The sequence below is a fragment of the Ammodytes marinus genome (assembly GCF_949987685.1).
Source record: "Ammodytes marinus genome assembly, chromosome: 11".
NCBI lineage: Eukaryota > Metazoa > Chordata > Actinopteri > Uranoscopiformes > Ammodytidae > Ammodytes > Ammodytes marinus.
In genome coordinates this window covers 14,818,253-14,835,453 of record NC_137215.1, presented here as the reverse complement: position 1 = coordinate 14,835,453, position 17,201 = coordinate 14,818,253, and the positions used below count along the sequence as shown (strand labels likewise).

Below are 17,201 nucleotides of genomic sequence, written 5' to 3'. Positions count from 1 at the left end.
AAACGGAACACTTGAGCGGAGAGGTGTGTATCTCCTGCTCTGACCGCAGCTGGGAGGGGCTGCTGCGCAAGGAACGGGGACGGGGGAGCTTATGGCCTCGTTTGAGATGCATTTGTGTTGTGCGCTCAGCAAGACACGCGTCATAGTTGCGCAGGTCTGAGCAAGACGGCTCCAAGTCGAACGAGGCTTATATGTCCATGCGGGGGAGGTGCCTCGGAGGCAGCCGCTGCCCGTTTAGAAGTAAAGAGCGACAGAGTCTCCAAAAGTCACCAATAACACCAGAAAAAGTAGCTAGATTTGTCGCTAAAGTCGCTAAGTTAGCAACACTGCACCCTCATGCTGTGCTCACCATGGAGATAACAGATCGCTGGCTGCTACTGCGCACGTGCGAGCGAGCCGGAGGCTAAATGGTCCGGGGGGAACTCCGACTACAAGTTTTAAGTTCCACACCGCAAAACAAGCCTGTACATTCGCCATATATTAACGCTATGTAGGCCTACGCCACGAACGGACCGCGGTCCACCTCTGTAACACCAAATACGTGCCTGTACCGTCACGGTACGGTACAAATACGTGTATCGTTACACCCCTATCGGGAACATCCTGTTTTTCCTGAACTGTATTACAATCATACCTTTCTTTGCTTCACCATTGTCATATTACCATTATTCTAAATCTTACATAGTCACTAGATATCTATTTTTTTTAAATATCTCGCTTCCAAAACAAATTCACGCACCATTGGCACAGGCTTTGACACTGGGGTCATGAAAACTCTTGTGTCCAAAGGTACCACTAGAAAAAAAATCAGAAAATTAAAGTTTCCTATAGCTCCTTTAACTGTAAGTCACACCAACAGCTTTAATGTCTGACATGTGTTATTGTTTAATTAAAACAAAACCTATATTGGGTATTCCAGAGCAGTGATTTCTGGCCAAAGACAATTTGGACATAACATATTGTGTTCATACATGATATGGAGACACAGTGAAGCATCAAAGCGTTATATTCCTGGTAAGGTGTGGTCATTTGTTCAGTCTGACTCACACAGTGGTGAGTTTCATGGCATGGCATGCATACTGGCAGGGTGGTGGGTACAGTGTGTGTGTGTGTGTGTGTGTGTGTGTGTGTGTGTGTGTGTGTGTGTGTGTGTGTGTGTGTGTGTGTGTGTGTGTGTGTGTGTGTGTGTGTGTGTGTGTGTGTGTGCGTGTGCGTGTGTGTGGTTGTTTTACGGGAAGCAGCATGTGTGGAGATGCCTCTCATTCTACCAGTGACAGCTCTCAGCTGTCCTCCTGTCTGCCTCCCTGTCTCTGTCTCTGTCCCCAACACTATCCATCTGTTTGTCTTTACTCCATTCCCCAGTGCCGTCTGTCTACATGTCTCTCACCCACCTTTTGCTTCTCTATCTATCTGATATAAGATATGTTACCGGAATCATTATCCCAAGAAAAACTTCCACGTGTATGAGAAATGATGACAGTGTTGATTTGTGAATATTCAAGAAACACACACACACACACACACACACACACACACACAGAAGACACACACACACACTCTCTCCCAGCTGTCCCTGTGCCTTGATGTGTGCTGAGAGGTTGGGATGTTGCTGGGTGGGGGAGGTGGAATGGAGAAACCAGAGCTCAGACTGGGAGTTCACTTTGTGGACGATCCACCTTCCCACTCTAACTCCAGTCAGTGCTTCAGCTGTAGTGCTTATGTCTGCTTCTGCGTAGTCAGTTAATAGGTTAGCTTGCGAACTGCTAACTTGTTAACAACATATTATTAAAAACAGATGCTGTAGATTTGAGGGCTGTTTTATAAACGTGTGGAGGAGATATGAACCTCTGTAAGGTCCAGATCTTGCTGGCATGGATCCTTAGTTCATTTGCCGGTAAGTCTTCCTCTGTGTGTGTGTGTGTGTGTGTGTGTGTGTGTGTGTGTGTGTGTGTGTGTGTGTGTGTGTGTGTGTGTGTGTGTGTGTGTGTGTGTGTGTGTGTGTGTGTGTGTGTGTGTGTGTGTGTGTGTGTGTGTGTGTGTGTGTGTGTGTGTGTGTGTGTGTGTGTGTGTGTGTACAGTTTTTGGTAACATAACCTCCTTGGTTATATTTGGGGGATTTTTCTGGAAAAAGTAAATAAAACAGTGTATTTATCAATACTATTGACTGTAGCTAAATAATTATCTTTTTAGACTATAAAACTGTTGTTTCCACAAGTCAAAATTAAATGTCAGCAGCTCTACGCTATTATGAAAACGACCTTCAACATGTCTTTTTTATTGAAATCATTATTCATCTGGTCAGTGATACTTTATATTCAACGAAGATTGTATGTGTTATACATTTTTAAACTAAACACTTCCCATACTCCTGAATTCCTAATCCTTGTGGTTACAGTATCAATCTCTCCAGAGAGAGTGCTTAGGTGCCGAGCGGCCAAGCTCAGAAACAGTCTACAATGCACACTGGCAATATCAATAAAATCCTCCATTAATGTATATGTAATTCTATTTCTTGATTTTAATATATCTTCATGCTAACATGAATATGCTCTGCTTTTGGCTGATCCGCTGAATTAAATAGCTGACAAAGTCAAAGTCTGATCAAAGTCCTTCATCTCAATTACAAAAAAAAAAAAAAAAAAAATCCAGTACTGCCAGTAATCAGAACGTCTCGTTTCTCACACGAGCATTACACAACCAGATATCTTAAAGGCATAGCTGAACCATTGTATAAACAGTGATGTTGCTAAGTGTGCGTACAGCCTCCGCTGTATATTAAAATCCATGAGGACACAGTTAACTCACAATCGCCCAATCCAGGACACACACACACTCCCCCTTCTCAAATAATGATCTATTCTATGACTATAATAAATAAACATAAGTTCAACACTTAATTGACAGAAAACACTATTTATACTACTAGTTATAAGTGATAAAGGATAGCCATTTGAAGAAATGTACTTGATGAATCATCGGAAAAATCAACTATCTATTATCGATTTAATATTTTTTTTAAATAATAATAAATTAATAAAAAATTACCTTTGTAAGACAATACAAAAACAACTACCCTATAAGACAAGGCAATACAAGTTTGAATGTTTAAACAAATGAAAAATATGCAGCACTCTTATAAGCCCGAGACTTCGAGCTTAACAATTAGCGAACACTATGACGCTTTTTTACACAGTTGAGCCTCGTATGACCCGGCATAGTGTTATAGGACCTGACGTTAGTTCATCCAGAAAAACAAAATGTGCAAATAATCGCACTGAAAGCTAAAGCTTGAGTAGAAACCTATAGGCACTAACGTTAGCCGCTAACCAACTAGCAACACAGAGGCGCTGCCATCCTATTGTACTATCTTTTAAAGGGAAAGAGGCCTCTGGAAAAGCACCCGATAACAATGGAAAGTAGAGAAGAGTATAGTACCTTGTAATGGAAAAGGGCCATTAGCAAGTTTCTGTGTTTGGTCTGGTGATGGTATTTTGTTACAGGTGTTTAGTCACATTGTTCTGTTTTCGTGTTTGTGTACTTATACACGGCTTTGCAGTGCTTAGAATGAACTTGTCAGTTTTGATTTTTGAATGGTCCCACACTTAAATTCACCTTGACCTCAGCATGTTTACATTCCATATCTATGGCAGCTCATAGGCACATACACATACAATTCATAATTCATGTCTTATCCTAGTCTGAATCGTATACAGTATATTTTCATATCACCCATCACCACTAATAAATGCATGCCTGAAGTTACATCAGACATATTTAAAACTGAATCTCTGAATTTCTGCCTATCACTTCCTGTGCATAGCCTTTGTATAAATGGGAGGGTGTTAGCATTTGTCCTTCAGGTACTTTAAAAAAGGCAGTTGAGCATTGTTAGTATTCCTCACCGATATACAAGTAATTTACTGTAGCTGTTGTCCTCTTCTAGAGAGATTTATATTTAGTCTTTGTTGAAGGACACTCGGACAAGACATTTACTTCTTGATGTCCAGATTGTCTTTTTATGGGGGGATTACACGTATGACCTTTTAAGTATCTGACAGTTTAACAACCAGGTCCACCCTGCCTGCCAGTTATCCATTTTTAATTCTATGCTTGGTATTCTCTTTAATGATTTTCTACAACAAACTCATGTTTTGTGTGCTTGGTCTGCTTGTCCTCATCCAATGTACCAAATTCAGAGTTGGAATGGATCGAATGAACTACTAAAATGGTTAACAGATTTTTGATCAGGTGTTGTATAGGTGTTTTGTATTTCATTAGTCAAAACGTTAGGCTATTTTTGATTCAATGTGTATCGTTTAGTTCTTTTCTATAGCCTATCAAGTTTGTGCACCACAAGAGATTACCAGGATATTCATTTCAACAGAAATTGCCGTTATTTATCCTTTCCAATTCAGGGATTTGGGCAGTGGCAAATTTTATGAAACACACTGGTGACAAATTGATGTCGTTGCAAGATAGAGGTGATGTGTCAGGATGAATGGATGTAGCCCGTAAGCCACCAGTTGGACATTATCTGCATCACTGCAGATGTGCAATAAAAATGGTGCTCAGTAAATCATTTGAAGGTCTTTATTCCCGGATGCTAAACATCCACTTTGAAAAATATTTGCTAGCAGAAACTTGTATGTCAGTATATCAAACAGATTATTCCGGCCACCGAGCAGGAATTGTTTTGGCTCAAGTTCAATACATGAAGATCTTCAGTTCAAATAACATAACTCTATCACAATGTGGCCTTTCATGCCATTATGTTTGTAAGAATACCTGCCATAAAATACTATATGATATATTATTTTAAGTTATTCATTCAAGTCTTTCTGATGTGTTCAGGTCAGCTTACCCTTATAGTTTAAAAATGTGTATCTAAAAAAGATAATAATGTGTATCTGGACACAGAGGGACAAATTAAAGCTTGTTGTAGCAGCCAATAATGTTATAAAGGTCAACAATGTAATAAATGCAGATAATGAAATCATGTTTCATCTATAATATAAAATCAAATCAGATCTGAGTGTTAGACAAAAAGGGATTCATTTCTTAGCTTTCCCTTAGACAGAATTATAATTTTTGTGAGTGTCATGATCACAGACGCAATGCCACGATGAAAGTAAGCCTATGAGCTACATATAGCCACCAAGACCCATCCTGCGACATTGGACTGAACTGATCAATTCATGTAGCCTGGAAATCCAGACCCACATTTAGAACGATGTAGGGTCTGGCCACAAGCAAAAGACCTTCCCTACTCAAGGGGCGCCACCATGCAATTCAAATACCACTGCATGCAATTGGATACCACAAAGAGCAATCAGAGTAATGAACAAGGTGACGTATTAAGCCCCATTTGTTTAGTGAACAGCAGGGTTGACTGTTAAATTAAACTTTCGCCGTGGTCTTTAGGCAAAACAGAAAATTCTTCTTTCTTGCTCAGTGCCATCTTCCAAATCGTTAAGTGTCGAGACCAAAGCCGTTTCAAACTCAAACAACGTATTCGCAGCCATCTTTATTGTTTACAGTGCATCCACAGCACTGTCGTCATTCGGTTACACCCCACCGGAGCACCATACATGGGGCGCTGGCCCGCCTATATCAGATAAACCGATTTGATTAGAAGCTACAAATTGTCCGACATAGTTAATGAGCTCCAATGGATCGTTTCCAGACCAACAGGCTGAGCTCATTTTAAATTTACCAGCGGCAGATTCCAGGCTACAATTCATGCCCATTCTCTGGCAGCCACAAAAAGTGTGGGGGAAAAATGACAGATGAGCCAAGTTCGATTTTTTTTTTTATGAAAGCCCTGCTTTAATGCATTTATTGCAACAGTAACACCGATTAACTTCCCTTCACAGCATTTTCCCCAGCCTGTCATGTAACTCAAGCCAGTGACATTTGGTCAAAAGGATTGCTTCATGGACTCAATTGCAACTCGAAATAATCTCCACATCCACATATTTGCTACTTTTCACCTTGAAAGCGTCGGAAAAATACAGAGAGCGATAGTGGTCTTATTTTGCAAGGCTTTGTATCGGAAATTGGAGTTGAGAGTGGGAAATGATTGACAGCTCCAAGTGGCTGCTCTGTCCCGCCTCCCTTCTATTTCAGTACATAGACAGATCAAAGCATGCTAGCAGGACAACAGGCGAGACAACGGCTGATACCAGGGGGGAAATCAACACCAGCACTGTACAGCACAACACGACAGGCCACATCTTTGAGAAAGATACCAAAAGAACCAAAACCTACACACTGCCAGTGTGTGTGTGTGTGTGTGTGTGTGTGTGTGTGTGTGTGTGTGTGTGTGTGTGTGTGTGTGTGTGTGTGTGTGTGTGTGTGTGTGTGTGTGTGTGTGTGTGTGTGTGTGTGCGTGTGTGTGCATATGTGTGTGTGTGTGTGTGTGTGCGTATTCTGCTCTTGCTGGCTAAATGAAACACGATCCTAGCTTGCTCAGAACAGCTTGAGTGTGGATTGCCAGCGGATTCCAGAAATAACATGCAAAAGATGTAACTTAGGTCACAACCTGGCTCCCACGATGCTAATGTTCTGGGTCATATTAAGGCCAGACAAGGTGAATAAGGTACAAATTGTAACTATCATCATGAACCTTGCCAGTTGATTATTTACATTACGTTGGCCATATCTAACTAATTACCAGTATATGTAACCAACCACAAATGTATTTAAAAAACTAAAATCTAGATGTTGGATAAAGCCAAAGTTAGCATATTGATTTCCTTTTTACAACATATAAGTGTCCAACGTTTTTGCGGAACATATTTTGGATGCAGCCTTTTTTAATTTAAAAATATTCTTATATATTTTCACACATGTTGAATTCCTACAGAAAAAAACATTAAAAACAAATAAAGCTTCACTGGGTGCATAACATACTCATTCACTCATCATTCTATTGTTGCAGAAATGGCTTTAAGTTTGTATTCCTGCCAACAACTGTCTGTTGATTTCCATACGATCGATGTATTCAAAGACATAATAATCTGTTGGGATTTCTCCAGATACAGCACGGCTTATGTTTCTTGAAACAAGTCCAATTGAGTGGCTGTAGGCGGCTGCCATGTTAATGCACTGCTTAAGTCACAATCATCCAAGCCGCATTAAATACCAACTTCAGCTGTAAAAGGAAGGTTGTGAAACTGCCAGAAACTAGCAAACAACTAAAAATGACACACTTTTTAATAGAGCTGTCAATACAATGTTACCTAACAGATTGTGGGCTGAATATGGGTGAGAAAATAATGAAAATCTGTCTGTAGTGTTTTAGAAACTTTCATGCTGCATAGCATCATTTATGGACTCCAAAACCAATGGTCTAGAAATATAAGTCTGTTAGCTTGAAAAAAACTGTTGTATGAAGAGGTGTTAACTGTTGTGAACTCTAACTGATCCAGACTGGATTGGCAGGGGCTGCTTTTCCAACTCCCTCTTAGCACTAAGATTAGACTCGCTCCAAGGATTTACAGAGAACGCGACCTGATCACAGTTAGACAGCTCGTGGGACATTTTGTGCGGAGGCTTTACACCAACATGGAATGCCAGTCACTTGGCTGCTGCTGTTGCTGTTGATCTGTCAAGTCTGCCTGTCCCTGCCTTTCTTTCATCTGATAATTCCTCTCTCACTTCCTGTCCCTATGTCTCACTCTCTCGCAGTCACATTGAAATGTTTCATGCTGCTGATTGTTAGCCAGCAAATGTTTGTTGTCTGAATAGCAGTGCAATGCAATCTGCTCCCCCTCACTTCTCACTTATTAAAAATACCTGTGGGCACAGCTGGGCGTCAGCTGGGTATGGCAACAAGGGCTGCACAATTAATAGTAAAATAAATGGTGATCTTGATTAATTTCTATGCGATCTAATTTCTAAATGAGGAAGATGTTCTTGCTCATATTCCCCAGTGCATTAAAGTCACGCTGAATGTTCACCAATTTGCTTGGGAACAATTCAAGTTGTTATATCAATGAGCACATTTACAGCATAGACCGATATCCTTCATCTGATAAAAACGAAACAAATTGTATTCAGTTATTGTAGACTATAATTTAAGTGCATGTAAACACATCATATCAGAATACCATTACCTGCTTATTCCCAGTTATCGGATGAATGTTGCTAAATGACAATTAGCTACCCAATGTAAAACAAAACAAGCTTTTAATGTATCAGTTATCCAAACAACTCAATGTACCTTGTAACCTCCTAGTATTCCTCCTTGAGGACCAAAATAGTTTACAGTAGACTAGTAGTATGACGAAATATCGTGGCACAAAATCTGGCGATATTAAAAAAAAACAGGTAGAGGTAAAAAATGGACTTGCGATATCACGTCACCGAGGCTACGTCTATATTTGTTTACAGTCTATGGACTTTTGACAACATTCTAACGCTCTGCGCTCCGCTCCAATCAGCGTCCAGATTGCCCGACGTCACTCACATCTATACGGAAGACACACAGATGCTGAGAAAACCCTGAGGAACAAGTTGTTATTACGGATGTGTCTGCTGTATGTCTGACTGAGTTCTCTGAGCTCCCCGTCAATATGTTCAGAGGAGGACAATTACCAAATAAAGAGAGTGTCATTAAATAAAGTCTGACAGCCTGACTGAATTTCCGTGTTGGTCTTGTTGTTCTAGGTCCAGTATTCTGCTCCGAGGATGAGAGTCGTCTGGTGAAAAACCTGTTTACCGGTTATAACAAGGTGGTTCGTCCTGTTAACCACTTCAGTGAAGCTGTGGTGGTCACTGTGGGACTGCAGCTAATACAGCTCATCAGTGTGGTAAGGAGAGGGAAAGAGTTGATATCAGCAAAACTAAATGAAAGTTGCATGATAATGCTCAAAACACTGGCACGTGGGGGGATTTAAGCTTTCTCCAAACATGTATGTGTCCTTGTGAAGACCAACTGTGACTCAATTTCTGAATTGTATACTAAAGAAGTAAGGCTTTTTATAGTCCCAGTTTGTAAGGAAGATGTGTCAGCTTGGTATTCGACAAGCTGAAGCAAACACTGTTACTTTGTTAAACCTCTGGCACATCAGCAGAAAAAATATATATATCGGCATATCGCACGACCGGCACGTCAGGAGTAGCCTATTACACATGACCGAGGCTGAAGGAGGTATCATTTAAATTAAAATGTTTGGCAGCAAAGTGTATAGGCAGAACCTCTTACCTGAGGGAGTGCGACGGGGCCCCCATCTTGCTACTTCTGCGTATGTAAGAGCGAGCAGAAGGCAGGTCTTCATGTGGCAGGTAAATGTGCGCAGCAAGTCACACGCCACCTGAGGCACTCTCGCACATGTGGACTGCGCGCATTTCATATGTGTTGCAAGCAAGTGTTGTTTACACACCTGTTTGGGCTCTGTCCAAGCCCCTTTTGTATAAGCAGTGATGTATTGACATTTCTGACAGGGGGGCTCGTGGTGTAGTGGTTGGAACGCACCATGCAACCATGTTGCATTTACTGTATGTCTATCAAATGCAACAAATAGGGGATTGACAGGTTAAGTTTATAAATCATTACATTATCCATCACAGGCAATGTCACAGCAACCATCTGAAAAAAGCATAGAGCTATTAAGCACATGCCAGTCCTTAGTATTCAAGAAATATCTGGAAACTGTGTCAGTAAATAAATGGTTGAAATTGTATGCCTTTTCCAAGTGATGTGAAATAACAGAGCATGTTCCACCACACATCGAGCATTTCTTTCCAAGCTTGTACACACAGAACCTGGAAGGCTAATAATGCAGCCACAATTCAGCAAGGTGACAATGGCATAATGACAATAGGGTTCCTAAAGGCAAGTTCGATTTACTTGCATCAATACACCAATTAATTGGGTTAGGGCCAATGTTGCATAAAACATGACTTGCTTTGGTCCAGTGAAAAAGTAAATCCAATTTTTAAAATATATTTTTAAAATTGTAATATTTATAATGTCTTCATTAAAAGTCTGGTTATTAAAAATACACAACTAAATAGCCAAAATAAAAATAGTTGTCACTTAATGTCGCAACGTGATATACTGCTCTCCATGATATAAATGTGAAGTAAGTAAGTAACCTATTTGTAAATCATTTAAAAAGTAGATGCCACCATTTTTTTTTATCAGGAAAAAGAAGGTTGATAACAATCCTAATAGCCTTTTTAAGCAATTTTAGAACTTTTGAACGAATAATGTATGACATTTCAATAGCCTACCCATCAATTGTATTGTGTATTCAATGCATTCCAAGAATCTGTAGGAACCCTATAAAATGTTTAACACCAAAGGCAAGGCTCGGCGGCCTTGTCTTTGTGGAGTAGGCCCTCTGCCACCCATAGGCTACTGTAATATGGACCCAGAGTTTCAAAAAGCATATCGGCTCAGAGTGATGGCACGGCGGCCACAAAACACAAGCAGCACTAGGCAAAAGCTTTTGCTCTTTAAATTGTATGCATTGTCCAAGTGATGTGAACTAACTCAATATGTTCCACAAGTTACACATCGAGCACTTCTTTCCAAGTTTGTACACACAGAGCCAGGAAGGCTAATAATGAAGCCACATTTCAGCAAGTTGACAATGGCATAATTACAATATGCTTCCTGTCACACAAAACAGGGTTCCTAAAGACACGTTCGATTTACTTGCATCAAAACATCAATTACTTTGGGTTAGGGCCAATTTTGCATAAAACATGACTTCCTTTGGTCAGGTGAAAAAGTAAAAACCAATTAAAAAAATATATTATGTACTTATTTTATTAAAATACACAACTGAAATGCCCAAATGATCTGTAGGAACCCTGTAAAATGTTAACCACCAAATTCCAAGGCTCGGCGGCCTTGTCTTTCTGGAGTAGGCCTTATTCTACCCACAGGATACTGTAATATGGACCCAGAGTTTCAAAGAGCATATCTCAGAGTGATGGCACGGCGGCCACAAAACACAAGCAGCCAATGCAAAAGTGGTTGCTCTTACTGTTCGTAGCTCTCCTTCTGCGCCTTCCTCCAGCTAACTTCCCCGATCTGCAAAGAAGAGGTCCATGGCTGACAGTTGTCTTGACAAGTCCCTCGTTGACACTCAGTAGTCCTAGTTCCAAACTCAAAATGGTCCTCTGCTCTTCTCTCTTCGGTTTGCAATACCCAGCTTTACCAGCAAGGGGGCAATATAGGACAACAAGCAGTGTTTACACAACTTTACTGCTGCTTATTTAACAAAACCAGTCATTCGTTCAAACATTAGACATTCAAGCTTTGCCGGTACATGCATGTTTTGACGGCAAGGCAAGGTAGTGTCGTTCTCTAAAACGTTGTCTTTCGTGAAAAACGTTTTAATTCGCAGTCATTTTGGCGTGAGCTCAAGCGTTGATTCAAATCCTCAAGGCCTAATGGTGGGATTGGCACGCGCGTGCGCACGCGCAATCTCTCCTAAATCTAGGACAGGTGTAACTTCTGTTTTTTTGCTTTGGGATATTTAAGTGTGCGTTTGCTAACAATAACCAAAATCAAACCTAGAGTATGCCTTCATAAAACAGAAAATATTTTATCATAATTATATTTTTTCGTGAAATCTCTCTCTAAAACATTTTAACTGTTTCCTGTCTTTTTCTTCCATTTCTCTGTCTCTCTCTCTCTCTCTCTCTCTCTCTCTCTCTCTCTCTCTCTCTCTCTCTCTCTCTCAGGATGAAGTTAACCAGATTGTGACCAGTAATGTCCGTGTCAGACAGGTAACCGTGACTCTTGAGTTTATGAAAAAAAAAAATGCTGCACATTAATTCAGAAATCCCAATGACATTGGTACAAGCTAGGCCTACTACATGATGGATAGATAGATAGATAGATAGCTAGATAGATAGATAGATAGATAGATAGATAGATAGATAGATAGATAGATAGATAGATAGATAGATAGATAGATAGATAGATAGATAGATAGATAGATAGATAGATAGATAGATAGATAGATAGATAGATAGATAAAACAGTGATTATGACGTAAAGCTAACACAATTAGGTAAGTTACAACGTGTTCTAATCAATGTACATTTGTGCTGTCACTTTTGATGAATAATGCAATAACAATGGTCAAGAGAGTTTCTGTTCATGTAGGCCTAATATCTACCAATTTGGATTTTCACAATTTCTGAAGTGGATGGGAATTGTCAATAGGTTTAAATAAATGGAAATACAACACTTAGACTTTGCCTTATCGCTACATTATTCTCACCCACTTTCCTCGCAGCAATGGTTAGATGTGAACCTGCACTGGAATCCGGATGACTACGGTGGCATCAGGAAGATCCGGGTCCCGTCAACAGACATATGGAAACCTGACCTGGTTCTATACAACAAGTAAAGACGCATTCTCCATCTCTTCGGTGTCTTTAACCTGTCTTTAAACATCTTGATGCTCCTGTCACACTCTCTCCTTCCCTGTCCTCCTCCTTCTCTGCAGTGCTGATGGGGACTTTGCCATCATCCATCAAACCAAGGTCCTGTTGGAGCACACTGGGATGATAATATGGAACCCTCCAGCCATCTTTAAGAGTTACTGTGAGATCATTGTCCTCCATTTCCCATTCGACCTGCAGAACTGTAGCATGAAACTGGGAACCTGGACATACGATGGACTGCTGGTCGTCATCAACCCAGTGAGTGTCAATTATTAGGGTTAAACCGTATATACTATCTATGGGTTAAACACTGACAGATTAGTAAGAATTAAAGGTGGAGTCAGCCAATGTTGAGGAAGCTTGTTATCATAATCACTTTTCGTCTAAATCAGTGAATGTCACCTCAGGAGATGTTACTGTCCGTACTGTGTGTGCAGTTTACACAGCATAAGCTGTGTATTGACACTGGATTTTTGTTCAGTGTGCATAGAGTACGGACAGGTAGTGGATCGTTGGAGATATTCACTGATTTTGACAAAAAGTGATTTTGACAACAAGCATTTTCCAGAATTGCTGCCTCCTCCTTTAACCTATTACTCATTTCATAATTGATGCAGCACAGTTGAACAAGCAGAATAAGGAAATTTTCTTTGCAATACCCTTTGCTTTTGCAGTGTATTATTATCTAACTTTTCTGTATGTTAGGACAGCGATCGACCTGACCTCAGTAACTTCATGGAGTCGGGTGAATGGGTGTTAAAGGACTACAGAAGCTGGAAACACTGGGTCTACTACACCTGCTGTCCAGACACGCCATACCTGGACATCACCTACCATTTCCTGATGCTGCGCCTGCCTCTCTACTTCATCGTCAACGTCATCATTCCCTGCATGCTGTTCTCCTTCCTCACCGGACTGGTCTTCTATCTGCCTACTGACTCTGGTATGTACTGTAGATCTGCTGGGTTTTGAAAAGAAAAAAGTTCACCAGTTGGTACAAGTAACCATTTAATTTGCTCACATGTGTCACGTAACAGATATGTGTTTTGAATGTGGAAAATGAGAAAAAGTGACTCATATTTCTTTCATAGCTCTTTTGGGCCACTTTCATATGTGGAAAATCTATTAAAAATGCAACAGGATTCGGATTTCAACTCACAAATTGCTGGATATTGATAAACCAAACTGTATTGACAAGTTAGTATACCTTTTTGTCCATAAAGCCCTAACTAGCCACCAGTTCCTGCTGCAAGAGCTTGTTCAAATGAGTATCTAAACACAATTCTTGCTAACAGCAGATGAAAAAAACAGTATTGGGCAATAGTTAAAATATATTTATTGGATTGCATTGGCAATATAGTTCAAGTTCAGTTCAGTGTTGTACAATAATTGGCAGAAATAATAGACAATACAGGCAGAAACTGAAGCCAGGCACCAGCACCTGCATTGTAAAAGGAACCTGAGGCTGCGTTCAAATACCCATACTTTCTGCTATTAAGTATGGTAGAAAAAAGATTTAGGATGTCCCAAATCTTGTGTTCAGATTTAGTATGCTTAAAAATACCCGTATGTCTACTAGCCTACATCCAGCCGAGATTTTTAGTGTTCAAAACAGCATGCTATTTGGCCGATTCTGACCCACAATCCAGTGCGCACCGAAGTGACGTCACATTGACGGAGCCACCATATGAAAACAACCAGAGATGCAACGGATATAAAAACAAGAGGCAAGATCAATGCGCAATGTTATGATGAAATAAATAAATAAAAGTACGTCCCAATTGTATGCCTACTGCATGCTCACTAGATTCTTTTTTATGGTCAGATCAGATGTAGTATGTAGAATAGAAAAAAGAAAGAGTATGTGATTCGGAACTCAGGGTGAGTGTCTGTTTTTGTGTGTTCAGGTGAAAAGATGACCCTGTCCATCTCTGTGCTGCTGTCTCTGACTGTCTTCCTGCTGGTTATTGTGGAGCTGATCCCCTCCACGTCCAGCGCCGTCCCTCTCATCGGGAAGTACATGCTCTTCACCATGGTGTTTGTCATCGCCTCCATCATCATCACTGTCATCGTCATCAACACGCATCACCGCTCGCCGAGCACGCACACCATGCCCCCCTGGATCCGCAAGGTGCATGCTTTGTTATTATTATCTCTACCTGGCATCATTTAAAGAATGCCACTGTTTGTCATATAGGTTACTAACAGTTTGATCAACACCTGAATCCATATTTTTCATGCAGGTGTTCATTGAAACCATTCCCCACATGATGTTCTTCTCAACAATGAAGCGTCCCAGTCAGGAGATCCGGCAGAGGAGCTTGTTCCCCACTGACATGGACATCTCTGACATCTCAGGTCAGTCCACAGCTATTATGACAGATCCTGCATGAAACATTATGCATGACATGAAAGAGTTATTGTCAATGGAAAATGTAATGAGAATTGTTAGAGACAGTGCATCCTCAAACAGTACAGAATATTTCTCCACACTACAAGCTGTCCCTGCTCTCTCCTCTGCAGGTAACCCCACCCACAACAGTGTAACCTACCAGTCTCCCATCACTAAAAACCCTGATGTCCGCAGCGCCATTGAAGGGGTGAAGTACATCGCCGAGACAATGAAATCAGACGAGGAATCGAACAATGTAAGACAGCAACCGTGTTAATGACGGATACAAGTGTGTGCAAGTTTATAGAATGAATATAACAGCTGGGATTTCAGCCATCTTTATTCAATTAAATTCAATGTCTTTATTGTCATTACACAGAGTACAACACAATTCATCATAAATGACAATGTCGCTACACATAAAACACTACATAAATAAGTGTAAAAATATGTTTAATAAGTTAAAGAATGAGACGTTTTTACCTATAGTCAGTGTTTACAGTTTTTGCATCTGGATATTTTATATCTGCAACAGAAAAAAAGTTATAGACAATCATGAATTACATGTGCCAATTTATTTTTTACTCAAATGACTGCAGTAGCTAAAAGTTAGTTACATTTCACAGTGACGTCCTGAAGTCAACTGCTGGCTCTAGCTTCATATGCTACTATTACATGTAATGAGTGGAATTGATCTTGTCACACAGTGAGCATATTTGTGTATTTCCCCCGATTCAAATGTTTGGATTAAACTGAATTGAAACCTGTTTCTACACCAACCACATGAAACCTTTCACTTCCTCATCTCATCTGGTTCCAGGCGGCGGAGGAGTGGAAGTTTGTTGCCATGGTTCTGGACCACATCCTACTCTGTGTATTTATGGCCGTGTGCATCATCGGGACGCTCGCCGTCTTTGCCGGGAGACTCATCGAACTCAACATGCTGTACTCATGAAGTCACATGTTGTAGATGCAGCAGGAAAAGTATTCTATCAATGGACTGGGTTCAGGTTGCGTTTGCATGCCTACCTCTGTCTCTCACACACAGACAGACACAGTCTTTGTCTGTCGTGTCACCTACAAATTTGTGCGTATATATGTGTATTTACTGATATTGATGTGACTGCAGTTAAAGGCAAATCCTGGCATCTGGTCTCGTGATCTAGATGTGTCATACTTGAAGCTACTCATGTCACAAATAATTTATTTTCTTGTTTTTTCTACACTGTTTTATTGGTGCAGTTCACTCATTGGTGGGCTGAGTGTTTTATATTGCTGTTATGTATAACAGAAGTAATTGATTTGTTTAGTTTTGTCTTTTTTGGCAGCTCGATTTAAGGATTTGGGTCAGAGGATTTAATTAAACATTGTCCACTGGGGGCGCCTTTAGCTCAGTTGGTAAGGCGTCCCCCTCCCGGGCCGGGCCCAGCAGCAGACCCGGGTTTGATTCCCACCCGCGGTCGTCCTCTGCATGTCACTCCCCTCTCTGCCCCATTTCACCTCTGTCTAAAAATGCCCAAAAAATATCTTTTAAAAAAAAAAAAAACATTGTCCACTATCCAAACCACTTACAGAAAGTGACAAGTATATCATTAGCAAAAGATAAATGTACTTTATAATTACAAAATAATTACTAAAATAATTTTTAGTGAAGAGAAAATTAATACCATCTCCATCCCATTACTGTAGGTTGATAGAGGATTTCAGTTTAGAGTGACCATCTAAGCAGAAACCCAACTTCAATCCAAGTTCACTGCTGGATCATAAGACTGCTTCTGATGACATGGTCTTTGATTGCAGGCAAGATATTTTCCTACCTGGAAGTTTTATTGTTTAGTTTTGCCTGTAACTCATTGGTCTTCTAAACTTCTGACTTTTGGATTGAGATTGTGAATTTTTTAAAGGTTCGCTTTGTCACTGATGCGTGTCAATTCGTCCGAACTCTGTTGTACAGTTTGTTTTGCGCTCATTCAAAATATAATAGATAATGCGTGGAAATTATCCACCAGTAACGAATGAGGCCAAATAATGACTTTCTCGTTGAGGGTATATAGGAGTTAAGCTGAAGAATTGTGTTTTTTTTTGTTGTTGTTGCAGTCAAAAAAAACAAACAAACAGTGAAATAGCAGTTGAAGATTGTACAGCAATGGATGTGAAAAATTCCATAAGACTTAAATTAGAAATATATCCCAGCTGCAGTGTTTTGCCTCTGTGAACGGCCTCCAGGTAAAGGCAACTTGATTTATTTTGCAGCTGCAAACCTTCCATTTAGTTTGGTTTGATATTACAATACAGTTCTGCTGTCATGCTGTGTTGAATTTTTATTTTTCATTTACTGTTTTTTTTTTATCTTCGCAGTTGTGCAGTATAAATAATAATAAAATCATTTTAGTTT

The 17,201-nt window shown here is 40.2% G+C and overlaps 1 protein-coding gene across 1 annotated transcript; it reads left to right on the top strand.

The window, feature by feature from the left end:
• Positions 1-1,839: 1,839 nt before the first annotated feature.
• chrna1 (cholinergic receptor, nicotinic, alpha 1 (muscle)) lies at positions 1,840-15,761 on the top strand (the record flags this gene model as incomplete). Its single annotated transcript, XM_080036877.1, has 10 exons — positions 1,840-1,894; positions 8,671-8,813; positions 11,704-11,748; positions 12,264-12,373; positions 12,477-12,672; positions 13,120-13,357; positions 14,322-14,545; positions 14,658-14,772; positions 14,938-15,062; positions 15,627-15,761. 10 exons carry the CDS (start codon positions 1,840-1,842, stop codon positions 15,759-15,761), a joined length of 1,386 nt encoding a protein of 461 aa, XP_079893003.1.
• Between the last annotated feature and the right edge of the window lie 1,440 nt (positions 15,762-17,201).